General features: G+C 57.3%; 1 protein-coding gene across 3 annotated transcripts; it reads left to right on the top strand.

The window, feature by feature from the left end:
- The first annotated feature begins 294 nt into the window (after positions 1–294).
- CHST1 (carbohydrate sulfotransferase 1) lies at positions 295–10,146 on the top strand. Of its 3 annotated transcripts, none has more exons than XM_053945619.1 (2): positions 295–597; positions 8,157–10,146. In XM_053945619.1, the coding sequence occupies exon 2, from the start codon at positions 8,201–8,203 to the stop codon at positions 9,458–9,460; it is 1,260 nt and encodes a 419-aa protein (XP_053801594.1). In that variant the 5' UTR covers positions 295–597; positions 8,157–8,200; the 3' UTR covers positions 9,461–10,146. The 3 variants fall into 3 exon arrangements, with proteins under 3 accessions (XP_053801594.1, XP_053801593.1, XP_053801595.1); XM_053945618.1 differs by lacking the exon at positions 295–597 and adding an exon at positions 886–1,047; XM_053945620.1 differs by lacking the exon at positions 295–597 and adding an exon at positions 1,187–1,374.
- Positions 10,147–10,984: the final 838 nt, after the last annotated feature.

The following is a 10,984-nucleotide window of genomic DNA, read 5'->3' as shown; positions in this document are numbered from 1 at the left end:
CAAGCACTGCATAAAAGGGAAACATTCAAAAGTTGCCAAAAGTCAATGTCTGACCTGTTTCTAGGGGTCGAACAGAATCAGAAGGAGGCATGTGACTGTCAGAGCACAGCCACTTCAGCTGCTCTGACACATTCCCATGCTTCTTTCCCTCTGTCCTATCCCACCTTCCAAGGTGGGATGGATGGTGGGAAGGTGCCATCACCTGCCAGTATTTTTCCACTGGCACCACTGAGGATGGTTTTGGACACTGCCCGTGGCGGTGAGCCCTGATTTAGGCGGCACGGGGAGGATTCCTGGCGCTGGAGAACCAGTCCCCATGACAATATTGTTTTTGATGAGCAAAGGCCACCGGAAAAGAGGGGATGAATGTGCACCATCATCGCTACCAAGTCCGGCAGGGCCCGAGGGGCTGCTGGTGCCCCAGCAGTGGGGCGAGAGGAGGGTGTGAGGGACCCGCGCCCGGCCGGTCCGCAGGGATCCCCTGTCCCTATCAGCAGCCAGCCTGGGGGACACATCTCACGGGGGTGCCTCACCGGGCCCCCTCCCGCCCCCGCGACGGGAGGGGTTCTGGCCGCTCATGCCGGGCGCCTTGAGGAGGTAAATAAGGGGAGGTTCCTGCTCGGCAAAGCCGGGGAGCCCGGCGGCCGGGCTGGGGTGAGCGGGCGGCGCGGAGCGGAGGCTTTGCCGGAGCCGATGCCGGTGCCTGGCGCTGTGCTGCGTGCGCCCGTGCGCGCTGCCGGGCGGAGGGAGGGTAAGGGAGGGGAGGAAGGAGGGAGGGAGGGAAGCGGCGCAGCCCCCTCGCCGCCCGCCCGCCCGCCCGCCCCTCGCCCGGCGCGGAGGGCGTGGAGAGGCGGCCCCGCTCGGCGGGTGCCCGCGCGGGCAGGGCAGGGCGGCAGCGCGGGCAGGGATGAGCCCCCGCAGCGCCGCCCGCTGAGCTCCGCCGGCTGCCGCCCCCGGGCCGGGCCGGGCCGGGCCGGGCTGGGCGTCCCCCACCCCAGGATCCGCGGCCGGGGATGCGGGGGGCAGCCCGCTGGGGCGTTCCGCCAGGTAAGGGGCGCCGGGGGTGGGGGGAGAGCGGCGCAGATCGGCGGGGGTGCCCGGGGGCGGCGTGCTGGGGCTCTCTTTTAACCCTTTCCGCGCCACCAACTTTCCAAGGCAGCGAGACGTCACCCGCAGCGGCGGGAAGGACTTTTCCCGCTGGTGCCCAGCCCGACTGCGGCGGGACCCCTGCCCGAGCTGCGAGCGCCCAGGGGGAGCCGCCGCCCGGGGCTGCCTTAGCGGCGAGGGCACAGCAGCCCTGGCCCCAGACCCGCGGGGGAACGAGCTGCCGCGAAACTTGGGCTGCTGTTGGGCAAGGAGCTGCGCCTGGAGCAAGTGAGTAAGTCCCCGGTGGCACAGGGAGGCCAGATGCCCTGCCCGGCCGCGTAGCCGCGCCAGCCGGCGGAGCAAATGCCCCGGCGTTTGCTGTCAGACCTCCAGGCGGTCTGCGAAACCTGCCGTGAGGGCGCAGGCTGACGAGGAGACCTCGCAGAGTGGGGTGCACACCATAGCATGGAGCAATCCTACGGGAAAGCTGTGCGGTTCGAGATTTGGGCTCTTGACGCGCCGTAGGTTAGGGACGTTGCAAAAAGAGTGTTTTGAGGTGGTGAATGAGCGCGTTCATCCCAAAGGAGCCTTCCCAGCTCCTGCCAGGGAGTGCTCTGGGAGTGAACAGGCACCAGCAGGCTGGTGGATGGCTCAGGGGAAGGTGGAGAGCACAGAACCCCCTGTATTTGGTTTACCGAAGCGTTCGCATCCTCGGGAAGAGGCAGATGCAGTTCAGAGGATGAGGGACAAACAGGCACAGGTGGATGTTGCGATAAGAAAACTCTGGGACCGGCTGGGGTTGGCATTACTTGGTAGTGATTAATTAACTGAAAATGTGTATGCTGTGTGCCAGTAGGAAAGAGACTGATTCCCTGTTGAAAGTCCTGTGATTGTTTAAGTGCTGGTCAAAGTGGGCAGTAATCTTCTGGTGATAAAGGATCTGTCGGTCCCTCTGAAATGCAGAGGGAAAGACCAGAGATAGGGGAACAGGGGACCTGTGCCAGGGTGGCTTTGAGCACAGGAGTCCTGTGCCTTATCATAAGAAAAGTGCTCCAGGAGGTGATGAATGCAAGAGCAGAATAAGTCTGGGGGCACAAAGCACTTCTGCTTGGCACACGGTGAGGCACCCGAGGAAGGTGGCGGGCATGAGTCCCAGCTGGCATTTGGAGCTGTGACTGTAGGAAAGCTCTAACCCTGTATGGCTGAAGAGAAGACAAGGCTGAAAATTCGTTCCCACCACGTCAAGATCTCATGTTGGTGGGGCTTGCTGATGGGGAGGCTTGGGGGCAGAGACCAGCCCTGCTCACCACCCTGGGTGGTGTCCAGAGTCAAGTAGGGGATCGGGGACAGCTCAGCACTGCTTTTTCTCAGTGGTCTTTCTTTCCTCTGGGGCGTGGTGGAGTGCAGCCAGCCAGCACCCAGGCTGGGTGGCCCACAGGCATGTTTGGTGTCCGCCAGCCTTTGCAGAGCCAACAGCATGACTAAGCCACTGTGACCAAGTGGGTGCCTGCACCCCACCAGAAGCCTGTCTTCCCTGCCTCAGTGGCCACAACGTTGTAGTACACTGCTTTGCTCGGTGGGAGAACGCTGGAATGTTTTAGGGCCTTTGCCAGTGGGTCACTGGCTGAGAGTTATTTTGCAAAGCTGCGGCTTAACTTTTGTGCCTGGGTGGTGAGGTGGGAAGGAATGGGGCTGCAGGAGGGAGCTGCTGGCTGGGCAGGGAGGCACCGCAGGGTGCTGGCTGCCACTTGTCCCCTCCAGCAGCCCTCAGCAAGCCGAACTGCTCTGGGCATGGCATGCAGGGGTGTTACATGCTCAGCAGGGGACAGAGGCGCAGGTGCGGGGCTGAGCAGGCGCTGAAGTTGGTGCTATGAATTCTCTGGGTGACTAGGCATGCATGAATCTCTGGGTGGGGGAAGGGAAAGGGGGAAGAGGGGTTGTCTTCCACGAGTCACGTTTTGGGATGCGTCCCCTGGTGAGCCTGCTGCAGTCTCACTCGTGTCAGGAGAGGGGTTTTGCCTTACAACTCGCCACCTTGTGCAGGGTGTGCCGTGTGCTCCTCTCTGCCGGTGTGCCCGTGCCCAGCGTGTGGGCAGGTGGGCAGGCAGCCCTGCCCACTCCCGCAGTCATCCACCCCTCTCCCTGGCACTGAGACCCCGGCCCGGTGCTTCTCAGGCGATCACTGCTCGCAGTTGTGTTTTCCAGCTGGTCCCAAAGCCCTGAGTCACTCTGCCGTTTCCATGGAAACAGCTGGCGGGGAATCGGTTTTGGGGGTAGAGGGTGCCGGTAGCTGGACTGGCACCAGGCAGGCCTGCGGGAAGGACTGGCAAGGCTCAGGCACTCCTCCAGTGTGCCAGGGCTTTTACAAAGGCGGGAGCAGGCACCTCTGTTCCACAGACCCTCACACCTTCTTCAGCTCCCTTTTCCCTTCCTTGCAGCCATAGGGAAGCACAGAGGTTTCCCTGACAGTGGAAAGAGAGCTCAGGATGAGCCCAGCCAGGCTGAGGGTACAGCTCCTGGGGAGCTGTTGAGAGAGGGGGACAGCCTGGAAGGCAACCAAAAAGAGCAGGGGTTTTTTGACTGCCCTGTGAGAGGGCCTTTGGTACAGCAGTAACAGAATCAGTAACTGCAAGGGCTCCTGCCTAAAGCTGCCATCACCCCTGAGTTGCCTGAACACGGCCACCTCTGGGGAGCAAGGAAACCCGCAGGGAAGGCTTGGGGCAGGAGTCAAGGCAGCTGCCCATGTGGAGATGCTGTGGGAGCCCCCCAGGAGGATGAGAGTGCCACAGTGCTGTGAGGCACTGCCCTGCATAACACCTAGCTGCTTTCGGAGCGGAGGGGACCTGCGAGTTGTACTGATCCCTGCAACTTCCCCACTGACTCCAGCCTGCCTGGCACCACCTGAACTCAGCTGCCAGTGCAGCCTTCAGTGCCACGGCCTGGCTGCATGGCTGCAAAAGCAGGTAATTCCCATCAAACCTAGAAGACCATGCCCAGAGCGGGAGCCCCCGGTCGGTCCCTGCTGCATGATGGCTGGCCGGCTGCATTCACTGCTCCCCGCACCGCACTGGTGACTCACAGATGCCATTCAGCTTAATTCATCACCGCCGATCTCCCTGGCACTCCTGGGCTGTCTTACTGGCTTCTTGCCTGCTCATGTCCCTCAGAGCAGTGCTGGGAGTCAGTGGAGGAGGAGGAGGAAGAGGAAGGCAGGTGATTATGCATCCGCTGCTGTTGGCAGGTGCACAGGGTGGGGGAAGTTGCACTGCCTGTGCCCATCCTTTCCCTTCCTCTAGGCTCAAGGCTGCGGGAAGTGAGGCAGGGGAGAGGAAAGGCTCAGCACCTTCCTCTTCGCACAGACAATGCTCCTGTCCCTGTGCCAGGCACTGGCTGGCCTCCTGCTGCACTTAGAGCCGGTTGCCGGATGCCGTGTGTCCCTTGCGGACAGCCTGGTCCCAGTGCGACTGCAGGCAGCTGCACAGAAATGCAGGCAAGGCAGCAGAGTTCACTCTGTCATGCTGTCACCACAAGGGGGTTAGGGTTGGGAAAGAGGCAGTGGTGGCCCCAGCACAGTCCCAAAAGAGCCCACGTGCCTTCTGGCAGGCCCCTTGCAGTACCAGCAGTGCCAGGGGAAGGTGTGAGTGATGTACCCCCACCCCATGCTCCATCTCATAATCCCAACTGCCCGGAGGGACACACTGAACTCGGATCCCACCCTTGGGCTGCATTTGCTCATCATCTTTGGTGGAGCTGAGCTGGAGACAGAGCAGAGGGTGACTTTGAGAACACTTCTAGCACAGAAACATCTACGAGGCCAGCATATCGGATGACTCCCATGGTCTGGAGCTGAGGAGCCAAAACGATCCATGCCTCACACAGGACTCTCAGATGCAGCCCCATGTGGGCATGGCCCTCTCTCCAGCTGCTGTCTGAACTGCTGGCCCTGGGTATCAGGCCAGTTTAAGAACAAGGTTCCTCAGGGCAGGAATGGGAGTGTGACGGCTGTCCTGCTGTGCCTCTGTGCAGGACACATCCTCCTGGGGCACGTTGGATGCAGCCACTGCTCAGCTGGCCCACTGGGAGCTGTGTGGAGCCCGGCACAGCTCCTCCTTGGCAAGTGTTCACACCAGCCTGGCTCTGTCTGACAGATGAACAAGGGGCAGTGGGAGTAAAAGTGGTCCCCAGTTGTCCTGGCAGCTCCCAGGTGCCATGTGCTTTTGCTGCCCCAGGAGCTCCTCTAGAGCACCCAGCTGCCAGTCACCACTGTCTCTGGAGCCCAGGGCTGGATTGAGCAGTAACTGCAGCCCTCGGGGACAGGCAGTGATGGGAGGAGGCAGGAGAGCCAGCTGGGAGGTGAGAGGAGGCTCTGGCTGGCTTTAAAGGCCACAGATGAGACATCAGGGAGGGAAGCCTTCTTCCAAAACCTTCCCCTCCCTGGTTGCAGCTCAGCAGATGGGCAGGGCACACACGCCAAGGGGCAGCAAAGGCTGAAGCTGGGCTGTGGTTTAGCACTTGCTCAGTCAAGGAGGTGAATCAATGCCCCGTTTTTCCCCTCTGCCACTTGGGACATTGCAAAGGGGAATGGGTCAGTGTGGGTGGAGAACCTGAAATGCTCACAGCCAGTGAGTGATCTGGTGGGAATTGGGACCAAGAAAGCATCTGGTCTCTGGTTTGCCTTTTTTGGGGAGCTGGCAGCAGGTTTCTGCTATAACCAGGACAATCTGAGTCTCAGTTGCTCCAGAATCCATCAGCAATGAATCAAAGAGTTAGGAGCTGAGGTTGTGTGTGAGGGATGCAGTGTGGCTGGCCATCACTAGAGAGCAGGAAAGCATTCCCACTGCAGCTTCCACCTAAGCAGCATGCAGAAGACACTTGGGACAGGAGACACCAATAGGGACACTCCTGTCCTGTTCTACCTTAGCAGACCTGGAAAAAGACTTTATCCAAGGGATAGAATATCCCATGTGGGCCGGGTTTCCCCTTTGCAGGGTGGGTAACCCCAATCCAGCAGCAGCAATAGCCAAGCATCTCTGACTTCAGTCCTCCAGCCATGTGCCACAATCCTTGGCAGGCAGCAGTCCAGGTGAAAGCAACCTGTATTCAAAACATCATTTTGGGTCTAAAGCACAGCTCCTAGTGCACAGACACAGGGAACACAGCTGGTGGGGAGCTGCATGCAACAGCTGTGCCAGCCCCCCTGTCCTGGGGTCCTGCTCTAAAGCCCTGCTCCAGGTCTCTGGAGTTGATAGTTCCTGAAGCTTCCTGCCTCCACAAATCAACTGGGGCAATCAGTAAACAATAAAAATATTAATTTTAAAAAAGCACAGCTTTTTTACTCACTTGCAGGTCTGAGCTGCCCTCCTGGTGTCACTTGCTGGGTGACAGGGTCTCCCTAGGGCGTGGAACACATTGAGGACATGGGAACAACACATTGTGGCAGCTGCTTTGGGTGCTGCAGGGACCATACACCAGGAACATTGCACTGTCCCAAGCCCATCAGAGATTTCAATGTGCTCTGGGTTAGAACAGCCCTCACATCCTGAAATCCATTGCTGGCCACTGGTCTCCCCCAGAGACCTCATACAAGCAGCAATAGCACTGGCTCTGACAGTCCCACCCACAGTGACCTGGTGCTGGGGCTGAGCAGGGCACTCACTGTGAGCTTGGGGCCAGCACATTGTTCTCCCTGGGGACCCACAGAGAGCAGGGAAGAGGCAGCAATGGCAATGACGATACACTGGGCTCTGCTGGGCGAGGAGCAGAGATACTTGGGTCTTGTCCCCTTGGTTTGCCTGAGGTGGATGGACAGGTGAATGTGCCACACTGCGGGAGGAGAGACATGGAAGGAAGATGGGCAAGGGAGAATAGGTGCAGGGGAGCTTCAAAACCATTGCTTATACTGGTGTCTCTCCCACACTCGGGTGTTTTAGCCTGTTTGGAGTTTCTGGGATGCATCCTCTATGTTCTGTCTCCCAGCCCCACTGATCCCCTGAGAGCAGTAGTATGTGGATGTGAAATGTCTGTGCTTTGGAGAGCAGCAGGCAGTCCATGAACATTATTTGGTTAGTGAACAGGGGGAATATTGAAGCACCACCACAGTTACATCCCCTCCCAGCAATGTGCCAGCTCCCCAGGCATGACAGGTACTCCCCCTGCCCACATCATGGTCCCTGAGCATTCCATCCAAGGGTCCTCCTCAGTTTCCCCTACCCTTGCCCATATGTGGGCAGCAGCAAGGCAGGGCTAGCACCACTGAAGTTGTTCTTTTCAACTACAGCCCCACTTTTCCTTGCACCCATCCCTGGTGCCAAGGGCTACTGCCCTGGTTGGCAATAGGGTATAGAAGAGATGCAGTTTTGCATGCTTCCTCCTTTCTACTATTGTTTTTCCCCTCTGGTGCTCAGAATAGGAGAGCCCTGAAACCCAGAGTGGAGCAGGATCTTACCAGACCTGTGAGCTCATTGCTGAGGGCACAGCTCTGGCTGTACTCGTCCCCAGAGGCTGACAGACAGAGCTAGCTGTTGGACCTCTGTGCAAAGAGGTTTGCAGCTCCAGGAGAGACATTGCCACTCTCCTAGGCAGGAGGTTGCTGTCCTGGATGGGCCATGCCTTATCCTGACAGCTGGACAGAATGGATGGAGACAAGATAGCACCATCCCCTGACCTTTCCCTGCCACAGCTCCTGCACTGGGGTCCAAGTGACAAGTGACTCACAAGGGAGCTGGGGAAGAGAGTTTGCAGCAGCTGGATGGAGACAGACAGTGTCACCGCCGGGTTCCAACATCCCCCTGCCTGGGTTGCAGTGCATGGGGTGAGCTATGGGCCACAATATTTATGTACACCCACAGCCTGGAAGGAACAGGGCTTAAGTCCTGGCTGGACATGTTTCTCCAGGCTTGCCAGCCTCTGCCTGTTATTTTTCTTGTCTGAAATGGGGCTCTGCAGTGTGTGACTGGGATTCACATGGTTATAACTGATGGACTTACATTAGGAGGGCATTTGTTGGTACCTGCATCAGTTGGATACTTGGCAGTCCATGCTCAACTTGTGAATTCTCTGTTGGGTTGCAGACACGAAGACAACCTGCGAAGAAGCTCCATGAAGGTGACCAGCCATGCAATGTTCCTGGAAGGCTGTACTCCTCCTAGCCTTGGCATCCATTGCAATCCAGTACACAGCAATTCGGACCTTCACTGCCAAATCCTTCCATAGCTGTCCTATCCCTAATCCTGTGAACTGCAGCCTGAGCCAGGACACTGATGTGGCTGACAGGCTGTGTGATGAGAATCCCACTTTCCCATATAACCTCTCCAGGAAGACTCATGTTCTCATCCTTGCCACCACCCGCAGCGGCTCCTCATTTGTTGGGCAGCTGTTCAACCAGCACTTCGATGTCTTCTATTTATTTGAGCCCCTCTACCACGTCCAGTACACCCTGATCCCAAAGCTGACCCAGAGCAAGAGTACGACAGACAGGCGGGTCATGCTGGGGGCCAGCCGAGACCTGCTGAGGAGCCTGTATGACTGCGACCTCTACTTCCTGGAGAACTATATCAAGCCCCAGCCTGTCAACCACACCACCGACCGCCTCTTCCGCAGGGGAGCCAGCAAGGCCCTATGCTCACCACCTGTATGTGAGTCCGTGGGAGCTGTGGATCTCCACCTGGAGGAAGGAGACTGCGTGAAGAAGTGTGGGACCTTGAACCTGACGCTGGCCACTGAGTCCTGCAGAGAGCACGGCCACGTGGCCATCAAAACCGTCCGGGTGCCCGAGGTCAGTGACCTCCGGGCCCTGGTGGAGGACCCCCGGCTGAACTTGAAGGTCATCCAGCTGGTGCGGGACCCCCGGGGGATCTTGGCATCCCGGAGTGAGACCTTCAGAGACACCTACAGGCTGTGGAGGATCTGGGATGGCACTGGCAGGAAGCCATACAACCTGGACGTGACCCAGCTCACCACAGTGTGCGAGGACTTCTGGAACTCTGTGTCCACCGGCCTCAACCGGCCACCATGGCTCAAGGGCAAGTACATGCTGGTGCGGTATGAAGACCTGGCCAGGAACCCCATGAAAAAGACTGAGGAGATCTACGATTTCCTGGGCATCCCCATGGACAGCAACGTCGAGCGCTGGATACAGAACAACACCCGAGGAGACAGGTCCTCCTCCAAACACAAGTACGGGACGGTGCGCAACTCTGCGGCGACAGCGGAGAAGTGGCGCTTCCGTCTGTCCTACGAGATCGTGGCGTTCACCCAGCACGCCTGCCAACAGGTGCTGGCACAGCTCGGCTACAAAACTGCTGGCTCCGAGGAGGAGCTGAAGAACCTCTCCATCAGCCTGGTGGAGGAGAGAGACTTCCTGCCCTTCTCCTAAGGCAGCCCCAATGGGCCTGGTTTTGATGTGTACTGTCTCTAACTGATGCCTTATTTTATTTTCTTTCCTTTTGTTTCCCCCTCTTTCCCTCTCTTGTCTTTTTCTCTCCAAAATTTGCACTAAACCTTGAGCGGGAATCTCAAAGGCCGAGTCCAGGGGAAGTGACTGCTGCCCCTCAATACATTTTGGATGCCAGGAGGAGTTAGGTCTCTCCAATCAAGAGCTAGAACTCTGGATAGGTAACAATGTTTACAAAACACACAAAATGTATAAAGCAACCTTCAAGCTTTCCAAACCGAAGGGTATCTGGGGTACTGTACTTTTGCACTGTTTACTTTTACAATGTAAGAGGTAAATATAAATATTATTTATGAATGGTGTCATCCCCTCCAGAATAACTCCCCCTGCCCCCAGTGAACAGGTTAGACTGGAAGCTGAAAGTGGAACAACCTCCTAATTTTTGATCTCAGTGTGACATGTCTGTCTGTTTGAGTTCTATTATTGGGCTGGGCAGTTGGTCAGCTGCTCCTACATGGTTGTTTGGTAACACCTGTGATACTTCTTTGTGCCAAAAACCCACCAAAAAAAAAAAAAGGGAAAAAAGCAATTGGGTCATTTGGTAAAAGCCCAACACATTTAATGCTTTATTTCTGTGTTTTCTGTAAATAAAAGTGCAATAAAACTGACCTGGGGGTGAACTTCAACTGAAAGACCTCAGCAAGTATACTGGGGTGGATGCACCAGGCAAACAGCAGCATCTCCTGGTTTGCCCAACTCCTGCAAGGCTGGGAGTGGGTAGGACACGGCTGGGGGAGGAGACACCGCAGCCCTCAGGGTGGCAGGGAGCTGCAGCCACCTCCTCAGGCGTGTGCATGTTTGCATCTGAAGTGTGTCAAAATGCAAGCAGTTTAGCCAAAAGCAAGAACCAGTGGTTATTTACTGACCTGAAAACTTGTTGGTTTGCATGGGGGCATGGGACTTGCTGAAGTGCCTGACTCCAGAGTGCTAATGGCACCAACACAGTGAAACCATTCCCATCAGGCTGCCCCCCACCATGTCTGACAGTGCTGATGCCCATGCTGGCATGGCCTACCCTGGAGGACAGGGAAGGTGCTCTGGTGCAGCTCATGAAGCTGCCAGAATGAAAATAAATGAACAAGATGATCCTGGCAATGCACAAGTATTCCTTCATGAGCTGCTTGCTGCCTGCAAGACACCTGGGCCTGTGGTCTGGGCAGGTGTCATGGCTGTATACTAAATATGGCCATATTTATCTGGCAGCTGCATGCCAGCTATAACCATGACAGGCAGATCAGAAAGCTGCTGAATGGGGGAGCCAGGCATGCAGGGCAGGAACACTGAAAGCCTTACACAAGATATTGCTGGTCTACTTGATCCCTGCCTGATGAAACAGCTGGCCAGCTCCTCCAACCCATCTGGCAGAGTCCCAACAATCGAGCCCTCGAGACATGTCCTGCAGACCACAAGCAGCTGCAGATGGGAAGCCACTGGGGCCAGTCCCCA

Source organism: Vidua chalybeata, chromosome 6 (genome assembly GCF_026979565.1).
Source record: "Vidua chalybeata isolate OUT-0048 chromosome 6, bVidCha1 merged haplotype, whole genome shotgun sequence".
NCBI classification, from domain to species: domain Eukaryota; kingdom Metazoa; phylum Chordata; class Aves; order Passeriformes; family Viduidae; genus Vidua; species Vidua chalybeata.
This window is presented reverse-complemented; position numbering and strand designations above follow the sequence as displayed.

What these genes read in the sequence shown, in the direction of transcription:
- CHST1 (XM_053945619.1), top strand. Translation starts at nt 8,201, where the DNA reads ATGCAATGTTCCTGGAAGGCTGTACTCCTCCTAGCCTTGGCATCCATT.